The sequence below is a fragment of the Rhododendron vialii genome, chromosome 11a, assembly GCF_030253575.1.
Source record: "Rhododendron vialii isolate Sample 1 chromosome 11a, ASM3025357v1".
Taxonomy (NCBI): Eukaryota; Viridiplantae; Streptophyta; class Magnoliopsida; order Ericales; family Ericaceae; genus Rhododendron; species Rhododendron vialii.
In genome coordinates this window covers 27927822-27945392 of record NC_080567.1, presented here as the reverse complement: position 1 = coordinate 27945392, position 17571 = coordinate 27927822, and the positions used below count along the sequence as shown (strand labels likewise).

The window sequence follows — 17571 nt, the reverse complement described above, 5'->3', positions numbered from 1 at the left end:
GCTTCACCTACAGACTCCCTTTCCGGTGGTAGAGTCCGTCTATCATCATCCAAGTCAGGGTGTAAACCCTCATAGTCAAAATGAATATTTTCAGGATCCATCTCCTATAAAAAACTGAAAACAAAACAGAGAAAATTAGTGCACTAGAATATTAGTACAAAAGTTTGGAAAATCAAAACAAACTGCTCAAACAAGAATTAACAATAATTGATAGAGTTAATACATCAGTTTTGTAAAGCTCCTACAAAGATCCATGATATCTCAATGCAATTAGAACCATGTTTTAGATACTCGTGAAAACTTTTTAAGCTTTATTACAACAATAATGATGCACTTCTAATCCTAGGTGTGATATGGACTTGAGACAAGAAGAGGAATTATTATTAATAACTTTCTCCTTTAAACATTTAAAACTCTAAAACTAGATCACTTTTGCACCCCTTCATCGTACTCCCATACTATCAGACATAGAAGTGTTAGTCTGCCTTGAAATCTGGCATGTTAAAGCAACCAAAATGAAGAAATTGATGCTCAAGGGCTACCGTTCAGCATAATAAGCCTTTTCCAACCGCCATTTACTAGTCAAGGCTAATTACTAGTAGGGCTGCAATCCCATTCCCATCCTCCTTAGTTTTTAAGGTGCTTTATGCCAAGGATTTAGCATTGAGCAGCCTATCATAAAAGGACAAAAGGTTTCTCCAATAGGCTATCCTTTCTTCGGCATTAAGTGGTCCGCCTTCCTAGTTCATACATTTGCAGAATGCAGTTCAAAGAACAATGACAAAGTAAATGAACAAATAAGAAATAGTGCAGGAAAACAGCTTAGGTGTGAAACAGAAATAACAGCAAGCAACCTGCCTACGGATGAATGGTATAGTCACAATAACTCAGAAAAGGCAAGCCTAAAATCACCAAAAAGGACTCAGAAGTAGAATTAACTTATGTGCTCAAGAGACTTTCTTGAAAACTGATGTATTAGCCTGTTTCTATTCTGATCTACATACATTGAAGCATTGTCAGCCCGGCCCCAAACCGACATTGTTACTAGCAAGAAAACACGGCAGAAGAAATGATGTAGATTAAAAATACGATTTTCTATCATATTCATATCCCCTATTTCATCACTTTAAATTACATAACCATATTAAAGTTGAACTTGGTAACCACCAACAGGCACCAGTGAAACTTGCCTTTTACTAATAATATGTCTAAATCTTAATTTCTAAATCTACGGAAGAAGAATCGGGTGAAGTTGAATTGGAGGGTCGACCTCTTAGGTCAGTACAACTGTTTGCATGGCTAAAATTATCAAATTAAAGTTTGTTTAATTTCTACGAGCATTTGGTATAGGCTTGGATTAGGTGCCACGGTTCCACGGCAGTCCAGGGTTGGACCGTTAAATGACCCTGTTGATCGAAGATTGCATGCTAAATTAGAAGCTGGAAAGAGGAAAGCTTCCCAGAGAATGGAGGAGGAATCCAGCCCATCTGTAAGAGGTGGGTACAATGTTAAAGATGATGAAGACAACGACGATGATTTGGATAGCCGAACAAATTTATTCGCCAAGAAGAGAATGATGCCCTTGACCTCATCTTTACGAGCAAAGAAGCAAAAGTGATTTGTTCTGGCCAATACTTCGTTACATGGCCCTCCGAGTATTTGCGATGGTAGGATTTTGCGCTATGGCTAGCTTTTTGTTATGATATCACAATAAATGCTGTCAATTTGTTTAATTATAGCAAATGCAATGTTGCTTCAATGCTGGACTAACTTTTTTTTACTATGACAGTGAGACGGACACTAGTAGATTTAGCTATAATAGCTAAACCTAGTGCCAAATTTGGCACCAAGTATAGCCATTGCTAAAATATTGCAAGCCAAATAGCATACCATTGGAACACCAGCTTTTGAACTTGTTGCTAGGTTTTAACTACAGCAACCTAAACAGCTTGCCATTGGAGAATCTTTCAGTTTCCTTATATTTGTTTGAGAACTTAGCATGCATACAATGGGGAAACAACTCTAAGCACCATATTAATGTAACTGTTGTGAGATTCAAAACTTCATTTACTAATTGTACATTTGTACCACTCCCAATCTTAATTTCTTCTCATGCTTCTCATACAAATAGGAATTTTTAAGGTCCAAAACCTTACAAACTCAGTTTCTTTTTTGTGCATTACAAACCCACCTCCCGCACATTTCAGTCCGGCTTCAGAAGGGTTTCCCTTCTAATTTTACAAAACAAAATCACAACAACAAATCATGATACAGAGGATTTACAACAACGTGCAAACTATACGTAAGAGATTATCATTTTTGGTTCTGCTCTACTCCATGGAATCCATTTCTTACCTTAACAATCGATGATGAAGACGTGTGCCACCAGAAATGAAAACTCGTCGTACACGTCTTTCACCGGAAACGACCTCAATCGAGTTTCAGAGACAAATCGCTGAACGTGACAGAGGGTTTGAGTCGGGGCCGTCGGGCAAAGGCAAAATCAGATGTAGTTGTAGATCTAGGGTTTGAGTCGCTGAACACCAGTCGCCGAATGGTCACCGACACCGACTCACCGCCTGAACGGAACGGAAACGGCAGTCGATCTAGGGTTTGAGTCACCGCCCGACCACTACCGGTCACCGTTGAGAGTGGAGAGAGTGAGAGAGACGAGAGTGAGAGAGAGAGTGAGAGAGACGAGAGTGAGAGTGAGAGAGAGAGTGAGAGACGTTGAGTGTGGAGACTGGAGAGACTAGAGAGTGAGAGAGACAGAGAGAGATTCCGAACGTTGAGAGTCTTGAGACTTGAGATCCGAACGTTGAGAGTGAGAGTGAGATTTGTGAGTCTGTGACTTTGTGAGAGACTGAGAGATAGAGAGAGAATCAGAGATGTTGCAGTCTGCTAGGGCAACATCTCTTTCCCTTTTATAGGAACCCTATGATCATGTGCGTGCACAACAGCAGTAATCCATATGCACCAATAATGAAAAAATCTCGTAAAGTCGTACAATGCATCACTCGAGGGCCGCTTGAGCTATTTTTGAAAAATCGGAACCGTCTAGATTTTACGTTGGAGGGATTATATCATTCATGCCAAGAATTAATTAAATTTATTATCGTTATGTGCTTGATCGTACATAACAAAATTTTTGATAATAATTAATTTACGTCCCGATGAAGGAGCTTTTAAAACCCGATAGACCCAAAAATTGGCGAGAGTCATTAAAACACAGAGAATAACAAAATGAACAGTATGGATTGGCATAGTTGTTTTGTGATCATGTGGCCAACGTACATTAGACTATAGTAGAATACTTTGGTTCATAACCAATTAAGTTCAATGTGTAGACTTGAAAGGTAGCTACAGACTTTTTTTTCCGAATGTTCGATCTAAACCATTACGATTTAACGTCTTATCAAATTTATTATTCTCACCTGAATAGGTGATAATCGAATGTCGGATACCACATGATCGGAACACATTCGGTGCTTCCGAAGGCATTAAAATCCTATAATGCACTACTTGAGGGCCGCCTAAGCTATTTTTTTAAAATCGGAACCATCTAACTTTTATGTGGGAGGGATTAGATCATTTCATGCCAATAATCAAGTAAAATACTTATCGCTACATACTTGATCGGACGTAAAAAAAAAAAAATTCAATCAAACAATGAATCAACGTGCCGATGAAAGAACTTTCAAAATCTGACGCACGAAAAAACTGGATCCCATGATTAAAACGCTAAGCACAATAAAATGAACGCATTGAATGGTATCGATTGTCGTGATTGCGTTGCGATTGTGTGGCTACTGCTTGATGGTCTCGTTTTTATATAATAGAGCTATATATTATATACTAAATTTTCAATTCTATAACACAAGTTAATTGGTGGCATGGTGGTTTGTTTGTGTATGAAAGAACCTAGAGACTTAGGTTCAAGTCTTAGTCCAGCTAATCTCTTTTGTTTTGTTTTTTCTCCTTATTTCTACTATGTTTTTTTTTTCGTTATTTTTTGTTTGAGATTTTTTTTCTTATTTCCCGATAAATTTGATTATGAGGTAAATAATATACGACTCTTGCACATTTCCTTTTGTATTAAATTACTCTTGAACCATAAGTATTTTGATAAGTTTTTTTAATTTTACTTGTTATCTTGTAATGTTAAATTTACAAACCAATGGTCCAATTGTCCAAAAGCCTATTCACTAAATCACTAACAAAAACAAAAGAAATTTTTTTTACCAAATAAAATTTGATAATTTTTTTAAAATTAAATTAAAGGTAAACAAATATTTTTTACCAAATAGAAATTGTTTACATTTTTAAAATTAAAAAAAATGCCATTTGGTTCTCTTTTTTTTTTTTTTCGTGCCTCGTGTCGTGCCCTTCCGTGCCCATGTCGTGCCATGCCGTGCCCGTGCCCGTGCTCGTGCCCGGCTAGAACCGTGCCGTTCCTGTCCACTTTTCGTGCCCGTGCTCGTGTCGTGCCCGTCTACGACCGTGTCGTGCCGTGCCGTGCCAAGCTAACTTTCGTGCCGTGCCGCCCACTTTCGTGCCCGTGCCGTGCCCCTAGGCCCACTAAGACCGTGCCGTGTCGTGCCGTGCCGTGTCGTGCCGTGCCGTCCCGTGCCCGTGCCGGCACAGCCCATTTGACACCTCTATTCGGACGAGATATGCTAAGTGGTCCGGTTCCAAGCCAAAACACTTCACATGATTCTCATCCAACCAATATCTATATATGTTGACATATGAGTGTAAAATAAGATTCAAAATGAAGTTGGTAATTTGACAACAAGCATTTTCAGGCACATGGGGAAATTAATCTTTTGTATGGAACTGATAACAACTGCATCTAATATAGTAAATGGTGATTAGACCAGTTTTGGAAGAGCAGGAGGAGTTTGGATCGAGATTAGGATTTGGATCATTTTCAACAAAACCCCCTTACCAGCCCAAATGCAAAATTTCACCAAACTGTGACCCCATGCATATATATATGGGCCTTTCCATACAAGGTAATCTGGAAAACTTACTTCGTGTAATTCTTTAGTCATATATGCATGATCAATTAAGTTTGAAGTATAGCCAGATTTAAAACTGTTCGGTTACTTGGGTTTCACTTCCAGATTGAAGGTCACATATTCAAAAATTTAAGGGGTGGCGTAGTGGTTAAATATATTTTGTATTTTTCAATCCCCCTTTGAGGCTGCTCGAAAGTTCGTAAGGGTTTTAACCTCCAGGAGAAACTATTTGATTCCAAAGATTAGTTGGGATGAAGCCCTAGACACCCTTGTTAAGAAAAAAGAAGCCAATTTTAATCACATACAAGAGATAGTAGTGGTCAATGATTATACTTATAGCATATTTCGTTCCAAATATATCCAAAATTATGGAGACTAAATCTTGAGAGTACCATTGGAGATTAGGTTTTGGTTCATTTTCAAGGAAACTTCCTTTTTCTTTTTCTTTTTCTTTTTCTTTTTAAATTTTTGATCAGCAACAAAGTTTGTTTATTAGATCTCTACAAATGGTACATCGCAAAAAAGCCCAAAACCAAATGAATGAGAAGGACTCATGATTAGAAAAACAGAGGCAAGAAAGAGAGAATCCAGGGAAATGCTGAAATGGAAATGAAACAAAGAACAAAGTTTAAGTAAAATATTAAAGACAGCTTTTTGGACCTTCCTTACCAGCCAAAAATGCACAATTAATTTGACCACTTTGGGACCCCGGCCATCTGAGCTTTTCCATGGAAAGGTAATCTACAAACTTACTTTGTTTACTTCTTCTGTTTTTTTTTTTTTTATCGGCAAAAAATTTATTGATAACTCAACAATGAGTACATCGAGGAGATAAACCAAGTCAAATATAAGCTACATGACAGGCCATGAGCAAATACGTAGTATATGACAAGGAAGAGAAATCCAGCGAATTGCTGAATGTAAAGGAGGAAATCGAGCCACCAAAAGGCATTACAGTAGAAATCGCATCCAGTCCTCCACCATTCATGAAATTCCCGGTAACATGAACAATAACTAGAGAAACTTCGGAAAACCAAATCGTTCAACATTGCGACGCACAATCGTTGATCCTTCTTCAAACCAAAGCCATAAGGAAGAAAACAGTTGCACTCATACCATCTTCAAACAATCTTCAATCATCTTGAGGAGAAACTCAGAATGGATCAAAGTAGTGGCGATGTAGCAGCTAGGTACTTCACAGCAACAATAACAACAGCAAATAGCAGAAAAAGTTGTGAAAAACAGCAGCAAAGTTCAGGATCCACACACATTAAATCTAGCAGCTTCCGCAGACAGATTAGATTTCCAGAAATGTTATAGATTAAACCTTCCGTTCAACAAGCATCATCAGCTGTGTGTTTCTTGATCCTGGAAATTAGTCCATGTAAACTGCCTCCCTTGCATGGGAATATCCATTAATTCTGCACCATCAATGAACTCTTGAAAGCCTCTCATACTTCTTTCAATTCTGGTACATCCCATTCTCTTAGTGATTGCTTTGATTTCATTAAAATTCCCTCCAATACACCAGGGAGTTTGATTTGAGTTCTTTAACAATAGCAGATCATTCCATAACTCCTTTCTACTTGCACTATCATTAGGGGCATACACATTGAAAATTTAGTAAAAAAACCTGTGATTATGATATATCTGCTCTGAGATAAGATGGTACTTGGTTTGAAGCTGCTCTTATTCCAAATTGTTAACAAGCCCCCAGATGCTCCTTCAGCCCCTACTGCCACAAAATCCACATTGTCCTCTCCCCACAATTTTTGAATCCGTAAAGAATAAAAACTATCCACCTTCGTTTCTTGTATCAAGAGTATATCTGGATTCCTGTCTTTTCTGAAATTCTGAGTTAAGTGGGAAACCTCCTTTTAGTGGAGCTTCCCATGCCATGCCTCTAATATTCCAAGAAATTATCTTCATTGAAGTCTGAGAATATTAGAGATTGCTATCCTTGAAATTAATCAAACGATTGTATCTCTCCGCAATAGAGAGAACTCCTTCACTTCCGTCTCAATCATTTTCCTCATAATTAGCAAGTCTTTTTCCTTGTAGGCCACTCCTACACTCTTACCCATAGCTGTTGTTTCATGGAGTTCACTTAGCAGATCAATTTGACCTTGGCTTTGCGATGGTTCACTTCCACTCGTGCTTAGACTTTCCTCCTCATACTGCTTACTTCTTATTGCCTTTCTTTTGGTTCTTGGATTTATCTCCACCAATAGATTGATACCTTTTACTTGAGAGGAGTCCAAGTTGGACAGGATACCATTCCCCACTGAGTTTGGTACAGAAGTAGTCTTTCCATCTCCCACTTGGGACCCCCAACTAGTACTCCAGCTTGCTCAAGTAGTTGGTTGTTTGTAATTAATGGATTGATAGATTCCTCCACCGGTACCACAGATTTCAAATTACGTGAGGAGGATGAAAAATTCCCACATGACTCTTGGTCTTCTGCTTCGGTAAACACCTGAGCCGACTTTGAAATATGAGACTGTTAGTTTTCCATTTCTTGTTCATTACTTCCACCATTAATTCCTTGCTGGCTATATCATTCTTTTCATGATGCTATGTCCCTTCTGCATGCTTGCCATTACTGCCATCCTCCTTCCCATTATCCTCTACAGCCATGTCATCACCTGGCCCCCTTTTAGAATTATTCCCATTGGTCCTTTCATCCACGTCATCGTCTTCTTCATCAGTTCCACCAGAAACTCCATAGGTTTTGATCCCGGCCATCTTCAACATTATTTCTAAAAGATTCCTCCTCCTCCTCAATCCGAACCATATACTTTCTACCCTCAACCTAAAGTTGGATTTGTCCTTCAATTTTGAATGGTTTCTCAGTAGCAATTAACAAGGAATCTGGCCTTCTCAAAAGATACCTCCTTTATGGTGTCTTCATCCATATCCATCAGTTGGCCCCATTTTTTCCCAATTTCTTTGAAAGTATACCCTGACCATGCATTAAGCGGCGTTCCATCATAACATGCAAGCCACACAAAGCATTCCTGACTTGCTTGTTCTCCATTCCACAGTTTTACTTCATCAAACCAACTCATGATCCATCTAAGACTTATAATCTCATCTCTAACCTGTGCAGATGGGAAAGTTAAGATCGAACATCTACCTCCCATAGCTTTGATTTTCACGTCTTTGATGTTTTCTTTCTTGAAAATTTCTTCTAGGCGTTGAGTTGTAATTATTCTGCGCATCCTGCCAATAGCACTCCTGTATAGCCACCCATTTCCAGTTGCCTTCACTCGAACACTATATGTAACATATCCTGGGCCTTTTCTCCTTGAGTGTTTTCCGGCTTAATTAGATCTAGGGTTATGCTGCTGATCACTTTGTCTATTTTCTGTGAAAGCCAAACTCCTTTGTTCCTCCTCTTTGCTTGTACTGGTGATCCCCTTTTGCCCCAAATTTCTTTACCTCTCCTTTCCTCTTCCATTTTTCGATTCACCCCGTATCTTGCTCTTTGGAGTAAAACCGTTGGTAGAGATCCGTTTAGGCTATACCAATCGTTGGAGAACCATTGGCCAAACCATTGCAATATATCCATTGCTGTAGAGGTATAGCAACGGTTTTGACGATTTTTTTTTATTCTAACGGTTCATATAACCGTTGTTAAAGGCAATTTTTATTTTATGTTTACTAACGGTTCATATAACCATTGCTAAAGGCAATTTTCATTTTTTTTAAAACCAACCAGTCTCCACGTGGCAGCCACATGGCGCTGACATGGCAGCCCGCATGGCAGCAAAATAATCTTGCTTCTACTGAGAATCGAACCACCCACCTCGCATGTGCGCGTGCGTGCGCGAACCAACTGTGCTAGCCCATAACTTGTGTAAAATCATACACCTTTTAATATTTATACTATACTAACCAGATTTTTTTAATCCTTTTTTTTTAAAATCCGGTTTATCCTATACAAGCACTTACTAATATCATTTTTTTCCCGATCGGAAGCGTCTATTTTTTTACATAATAAGGAGTACAATATTCGTACGAAGAATGAAATTATAAATACATAGAATTTAACGCTAGGTTCAATAATTACCTTTTAAAATTGGTATAAATGCACAAGACTGTATTCATGTAATCATATATGACACTATATTTAATTATAATTGTTTAGATTGATGCAAAGTAGGATAATAATTTTGAGAGGAGTTTTATTTTGTAATATTCATTTACAAAAAATGATATCTCGTGTGAGAAAAATAGTTTCATTATTCACACATTTTCAATTAAATTGACATGCACCATGTAAATAAATAAATAAATAAATAACCTCTCTGTTTTCCTTTTTTTTTTTCAATATTAATTTTGCCTTTTTTAAATTTTTGTTAGATTCACATAATTTTTTTTGATTGGTAAGTCATTTCTATGAGATGAGTCTAAAAAATAAAATAAACATGCAATTAAAAGCATAAAAAATCAATATGGGCAAAAAAATATCAAACAACTAACATTTGTTGTCTTTAGTGTCATCTTATATGATATTTTTTTCAACTTTGGTCCACAATTTTATACTTTTTTAATTCTTGTTAAGATGAATGATTAATTCCAAAATGAATGATTAGTTTCAAAAATTACCACAAAATGCTAAAAAAAATACGTTAAATAAACAATACCGGAAAAAATACCACAACAAAAATTTAGGAAAAATAGCCCTAACAAAAGCAACGGTCTCGATCATCACAATTGTGTCACGGTCAAGTGGCTAAAGTATGTTCAAGAATGTAGTTAATCGAGTATCGCTACACACTTATCGGACAGAAAAACTCATTTTATTAATGAAATTGTGTATCGATAAAGAAATTTTCTAAATCTGATCGAGCCAAATTTGTACTAGAACAATTTAATCAACATGAAAAAAAATCAACGGTCTCTATCTTTAGTTTAGGTTTGGAAAACCGATCGCATGAAAGAAAATTGATTTTTGCGGTGTAAAATTCTACTAACGGTTAATGAAAACCGTTGCTATAGTCCAGTTTATAGTAACGGTTATTGAAAACCGTTGCTATAGTGTTGTAATCTACTAACGGTCACACAAAAATCGTTGCCATAATCCTGTTTCTAGTAACGTTTTGTAAACCGTTACTATACACCATCTATACCGACGGTTTTTTCAACCGTCGCGAAAATAACCGTTGGGAGCTGAGATTCTAAATTTCTTGTAGTGAAATCGCCATCTCAGTTGAAACAGGGTAGTCGTATTTTACAAAGCCCAAGCTAGTCCCTCTTTTGCTTCTCTTCGTAAGTATAAACGCATCTTTCACAATACCATATATAATTGGTAAAGGTTTTGGATAGCCATACCTTGTCTTTGTCTTCAGGGATATTATCCATGAACAGTGTTATCCATCTCTGCACCCCTCCCGCACCAAAATCGTACTGTCTTCCTCCACTATTAGCTTGATTTTGCCTTCTGTGTCCACTATAGTCCTAATTGAATCTATAATCTGGTCTTCGCCCAACATTTCTCACTCTATTTCTCCATAGATTTCCATCTCTCTCACCGTCTCTCCAAGAGTTTCTCTCTCTATACATTCTCTCAGCTTTTAATCCTTTGTTTACTTCTTTACTCATGATCAACCAAGTATTAGATCTCCAATCTGCTATGATGGATACTAGTCTGGAATTTCAATGACATGCCCAATTGAAGAAACTCACTCTTTCACTGAACACAAGCGAAACACATGCCTTATTCACACCCCTTTGCATAACACACACTACACCTTTAAAGGACACACACCGCTGACCGCTTCCCTTTGGAGAACACACACAAACACCGCAACAAAATAAAATAAAAATGCATCCAACTGATAGTTGGATAACACATCTCAAGACTAAGTTACAATCTCACTTTTCTAATACCATTTAAGAAAACCTTAAAATCCTCCACTGTGTAGACTTTGATGTCGAATTTCGCAAACATCCACATCGCAACTCTAGTTTTGACTAAGTTCCCCACCTCCCATGGCTGTTTTTTTGAGTTGTTGAAAACATAGTCATTCCTCACCACCAACCATATGAACCATAATGTAGCATAGAATTAAGCAGGACTCCCAAATATATTTCTCCAAGTTGTGAAACCCATTAGTAAACCACCAGATAGCTTAGTTTGAAACTGAGGGCGTGCAGACTTATTTGATATTCTACCAATCCAAAATTTCTGACCATACAGCCTAGGAGAAATGGCAATGTAGGAACAAGTGTTGATGTGTTTCAAGATGCAATGAGCAAAGAGGACATAAGGCTAATTGGATCTCACTTATCATGTTTCTACTCAAGAGTAGTGACCTGGTAGCCGCTTTCTCCTTGACAACCATCCACACGATTACTTCCACTTTTGAAGGGCTCAAGTTCTTCCATAGAGATCCCAGAAGAGCATTGTTTGAATGAGAAAATTGTTCCCACTACCTGTATGCTGATTTAACTGTGAAATTCTTGTCTATCGTCCATCTCCACTGTAAACCATTAGGCTTGGTTGGGTTTAAGGTCACTTCTTGAATTCTCTGAATCAGATTGTACTTTTCTTGCTTCGCCCACCCAAACACCCTACTCCTGAACAGAAACTCCCAAGAGCCACCATTTGCATCTCCCCTCATGTTGCTAATCATTTCCTCCTTTTGAGTAGATAAGGAGAACAATCTCGGAAAGTCCTCTTTTAAGGCTGTCTCTCCTCACCAGACATGTTCCCAAAATAGAGTTGCGTTGCCTGAGTTTACCTGGACTCTGAAGCCCTCTCGAATAGAGTAGCCCAGAGTACACAGTCACATTTGAACACCCATGTGAAATCGTTCACAGAATAGTCATTGCTGCCCCATTTCGTTTTCACCCACCATGCAATCCTGTACTTCATCAATTCCGTTAATTCCACCCAATTGATTTCCTTTTGCTGAACGATGCATTCATTTCTGATCATCTTCCAAAGGGACCACATTACTGCAAATGGTATGGCATCCCAAATCAGTTTCCACCATTCCACCATTGCATAAGAGATTGAACTGATGAAGGATTTTCCCATTGAATATCCCACCCATTAAGAACTTCAGTCCACAATGCAAGGTCCATACAGGTTGGCAGAGAAGAAGAATATGATCCAAATTAAGTCTCCAGCTCTACACCACAAAAAATGCAACCAGTGCTTACTTTCTTGTATGAATAACATATCCACCTTGCTTTCTCTTAGTGTTATCTTCAGACCGACCGCCACATTACTTTTTACTACATGCTCTCCCAATGACGGTATCCAAAACTTTGTCTAAAAGACTGTTTATGTGTAGTCACTAGTCAGGCTAAGTTTCCTTAAAAAAGCCACCTGATTTTTTTCTTTATTTAAAAAATTTCACGCTTGGTTGGTTTTGCGCCAAATTGTTGTGTGAAAAATCGGGTTTCGGTCATAATTATTTTTTCTCATCGAGACGAATCAATAATTCACAAAAGTTTAACGCAAAACTAACAAATGCAAAAAAATAAAAATAAATTGAAAAAAGACATAACATAAAGGCAAGGTGGCTTTTTTAGAAAAACTCCCGGTCGTTCCACAAATATTCGAAGACATATTAACTTAAAATTGAGTACCATTGCTTAATAATTTTTATTTAAATTACAACAATGGTGCCTCTTGAGCAAGTACATACATATATGTTTATACATGGTAATGCAAGGTGTCACGAGCGAGGTTGCACATACCTTGGATTAGAGTCGGCCCTGAGTTAAAGCAAGTGTTGGGGCCGTTTTAGGCATCCAAAAAAATTATGAATTGTTAGGGCCCCTCCTACTTTGTTATCCCTTATTATAGCCCAACAAAAGAGTCCATATTTTTAATTTTCGCATTAAGTCCCCGAAAAGTCAGGGCCGCCTCTGCCTTGGAGAATTGGTTAAAGAATAAGAAGACATGATCATATGTTCTAGCACATTGGAAATGGTACAAGGTTGGTGAAGGTTTTTCTTAGACAAGTTCAATGACTATATATATCCCAAATTTAAATACAATCTTTGAGCGGGTCATACAGGATTGTGCCTTGAATACCAAGTTTTATATATGGAGTAGTACGTATGTATGTTATTAATTACACAAGTTTGTCAATATATAGAACAAGAAAATTAGGTAAACTTCACCTGCCAACGGTATGGACAACAAATGTCAAAAATACGTACTACTAGTAAAATATTGAGACCCTTGGACAATCCTGTAGGGTGACTTTCCATAATAATAATAATAATATTATTATTATTATTATTATTATTATTATTATTATTATTTAATTACGAGACTGGGTCATAAATGGAACACCCATATTAATTAGATGCCAAATCTTTATATTGGTCCCATAGTTTTGAATTTTTAGTTTTTATTTGAGACTTTCATATGTCACTTTTTTAATGGTGCAAGAATATATGATCTCATGGTAAGTATGGTTTCATCGAAGTAATATTGATTGAATTAATTATACCACCCGAGAAAAAAAAAAGAATTTATTATACCACAACTTGTAATACTGTATATTTCACATTTTATGGTATTATAGTATATGATAAATGTCATCAAACACTGTATCTATGATCTTGATATATAATCTAATATGCTATTCATATTAACGTAAGATTTGGGGTTCGGGTCTCAGATGGGCATAGGATTATTCTTAGCGTTGTTTACTCAGTTGGGTCTCGGGTTATGAATATGATGCCATTACTCTTTGTTCCTATTAATCTTTGTAAATTTCAGAGATTAACGAATTTTTTTTTACCTTTCAAAAAAAAAAAAAAAAAGATTTGATGCAAGTACGAGTGAGATCAGGTTGAGAAAATCGATTTTTTGTTTTCACCATCGCCGTGAAATTCATTTATGTTTTTCTTCTGGTCATTAATTTTCAATTCGAAAACAACACAACAGTAGTGAGAAATAGATGTCAGACGACACAGTCAAAAAAAGGGCCAGAAAATTGGTTTCCCAGGCCAGTTTTTGTGGGGGCGGGGGCTTATGTTGCCTCTCCCTCTCTAACTGGAAGACTTTCTCTCTCTAAATACCTCTGCCTATAAGTAAGGCACCCCACCTTTCTTGTCCCCAGTACCCAAATCCCAACTTTTCTCTCTTGTTTACTCCTCTAGCTTTTTCCAATTAAGCTCTGATTTGCTTCACCTTTCAGAAACACAACACATTTCTCATACACCTTCCAGCCATGGTTGCTGCTGGAAAACTCTCAGTGGTGGTCGTTATGGTGCTAGTAATAGCCACCATTTCCAGCTCTGTTTCCGCTGAACCTGATATGCTCCAAGATGTTTGTGTTGCTGATCTCAATAATGGTATTTATTTTGTCTATAGAGCATTAATGCTACAAACACACCTCAATTTTAAAACACAAACTTCCGACACAATAGTGTCTGAAATTGTTAGATGCGCATAGATTTAAACTTATTTGACGATTTCGGGCACAGTTATATCCGGAGTTGTGTTTTAAATGTATACTCCTAGACTTTTTGTTGTCAAAAACATGTTTCCCTGTTTTGCTCGTACTAATGGTTCAACAGCATTATCGAATTTGGGCATGTTTGTGAATAGTGTTTCGATTCGAGCCAAATTTTTTGAGGAATACTATGCACCCATAATTTTCTTTCCTTAAACTACCTATAATCAAATGTGGCACAAGGAAATAAACTTTGGTTGAAGAGTTTGGGACCCACAATTGATTTGGAGATCAACATAAATTAATCAAACTTATGGGGTGTTTATGGATTCTAGATTATGGGACCGTAACATTTTTCTTCAGGAAAAAGTATTTGTTTTTTTTTCTCGGCAAAACAAAGTTTTATTAAGCTCAAAAGGTTACCTTGAGAGGGGAGGTTGAGGAGCCCAAGAACTCAGAACTCAACCAAAGGGAAGGGGAGAAAACACAACATACAGCCGGAAGTTGGATGAAGCACACCTTAACAGTTACAATTTTAGTGATCAAATACCATCCAAACACATTTTGAAATCCTCCACTGTATAAATCTAAATATTGAATTTGACTTTCATCTACATCGCCACCCTAAATTTGATTTTATCCACCACCTCCTTTGAGATCGCATTCGCGTTCTTAAAGATGTACCCATTCCTCATAATCCAAATGGACCAGATGGTTGCATAGAAACAAGCTTCCCATATGTGTTTTTCCAGATTACGAAAGCTATTGTTGAACCACCATCTTGAGAGATCCGCTACCGAGTACGAGCAGACCCAGTTGATATGCCACCAATCCAATATTTGGGACCAAACACTCCAATATTTGTAGTATATGTTTTTGAATTATAGCATAATACACTTTATGTTGGGATGATTTTGGTTCATTAATGTTACAATAAGTTTGAAGTTATTTCATTCTTTCTTCGAGTAAAAAATACTGATGTACTTATTTCTTATCAATTAAATTGAAAGACATTGGAAAATTAAAATCACTTGGATTTTGTGTCAATCAAACTACGATATATTTAAAACTATAAGAGACTAACATACTAATCTATTTAATTTTGGTGTAATTTTTGGACTCCCATTTCTCATTTTGATAATAACAGTACCTAATAGTATACCTTATTGCTGATTCACAGCTGTGATGATGAATGGTTTTGCCTGCAAGGCAAGCTTCAGCGCACTAGATTTTTTCTTTGCCGGTCTAGCAATGCCACAGCCCACCAACAATATGCTGGGTTCAAACGTGACTCTAGCTGAAGTGATGCAAATTCCTGGCCTCAACACCCTAGGTGTCTCCATGGCCCGCATCGACTTTGCCCCCGGCGGCCTTAACCCACCCCACGAGCACCCACGCGCCACCGAGATATTGTTCGTTCTCTACGGAGAACTGGATGTTGGGTTCATTACCACAGCCAATGTACTTGTTTCTATGACCATCAAACAAGGTGACATATTTACTTTCCCTAAGGGTTTGGTTCACTTTCAAATTAATAATGGGAAAGGACCGGCCGCCTCTATCTCTGCGCTCAACAGTCAGAATCCGGGCCGCGAGGACATTGCTGCCACGTTGTTTACCGCCATGCCCACGGTGTCGGATAGTGTGCTGAGTAAGGCTTTCCAGATATCATATCAGGAGGTTGATTCAATCAAGTCAAAGCTTAGGGGAAAGCCCTAGAGGGTGCTTTGTAATCTGGGGTGGGTATGGTGTAGGTTTTCTTATTGTTTTTTTTTTCTTGTTATTGTTGATCGAGATAAAGATTCATGGTTTCACGAAAACAAATGGTGGGTCGTAAAGTAAATCATTGTTGTATTTGAGTCCATTTACCTATGTATTCGATTTCGCTTTTTGTATTTTTACTGAAAAATAAGATGAGTGTTTTAAATAACAGTAGTATCTAAATACGTATCAATAATTGTATCACCCAACTTTGGATTATAGGCACAATAAGCCACATGAATTTTGACATTAGAAATTTTTTGTGCATGTTTCTATAGTTATTGACTTAGAAACGGTCGGATGTGAATGTCAACTTCATTTTCGTATTTTGATTTCACACTAAGCAAGTTGCAACATTTCCCATCCTTAATCTATGTTTCATGGATTTGGGTAGTATCGGTGCGAGGATGTGTTTAGGTGTCAGATTTGTTTGCATTTTGTTACGTAAGAGATTCATAGAATACATAGAAATGATAATATTATATCTCTCTAAATTTTCGGATACAATGGTGCTCACAAGATAGTAAAAAAATTGTGCATGAAATGAGGTTTTGATACATAAATCTTGAGAGTACCATTGGAGATTAGGTTTTGGTTCATTTTGAAGAAAATTTCCTTTTCTTTTCTTTTTTTAATTTTTGATCAGCAAGAAAGTTTATCTATTAGATCTTGACAAAGAGTACATCGAGCAAAAGCCCCAAACCAAACCAATAAGAATCCAGCAAAATGCTTAGAAGGAAATGAAACAAAGAAAGCAATACAACATAGTTTAAGCAAAACATTAAAGACAGCCTTGGGGACCTTCCTTACCAGCCAAAAATGCAGAATTTGACCACTTTGGGACCTTATATGAGCTTTTCCATTCAGATCAAAACAAAAATATGACCTTCTCCATGGAAGGTAATCTGGAAACTTACTTTGTTTGCTTCTTTACTCACGATCTACCAAGTAGATGACACTAGAAAATTTTGAGTTTTAAGAAAAGCCAGATTCAAATTTTATAAATCCGTCCGATTACTAGGATTTGAGTACTCCCAAATTGAAAGTAACACATTCAAAACTAAAGGGGTGGCTAAATGTTTAGATTTTTCACTACCCATTCACGCTTTGGGGTTACTTTTACGGCTTAGCTATTGTGAATTCACGGACAGATTTAAAAATATGCATTAATGGGGGCACACCTAACCCCATGCTTTCTTAAATGAGAAATTTTGTGGCGGTAAGATAATGTATTGGTGACTATGTATGTAACTTTAACTTAATTAACAGAAAGGAGTGTGGTTGTACAAAATAGTTCTGTGAAAATTTAGCACTCTAAGAAATAACATTAAGGCAAGGTGGCTTTTTTAAGAATACTC

General features: G+C 37.2%; 2 protein-coding genes across 2 annotated transcripts; both read left to right on the top strand.

Moving 5' to 3' along the window:
* Window positions 1–1221: 1221 nt before the first annotated feature.
* LOC131308483 (uncharacterized) lies at window positions 1222–1903 on the top strand (the record flags this gene model as incomplete). Its single annotated transcript, XM_058335423.1, has 2 exons — window positions 1222–1277; window positions 1351–1903. Coding segments are annotated over 2 exons (324 nt in total), but the record flags the coding sequence as incomplete, so codon positions are not given.
* A 12216-nt stretch (window positions 1904–14119) lies between these two features.
* Window positions 14120–16379, top strand: LOC131308769 (germin-like protein 5-1). Its single transcript, XM_058335785.1, has 2 exons — window positions 14120–14351; window positions 15633–16379. The coding sequence occupies exons 1-2, from the start codon at window positions 14228–14230 to the stop codon at window positions 16169–16171; spliced, it is 663 nt and encodes a 220-aa protein (XP_058191768.1). The 5' UTR covers window positions 14120–14227; the 3' UTR covers window positions 16172–16379.
* Window positions 16380–17571: the final 1192 nt, after the last annotated feature.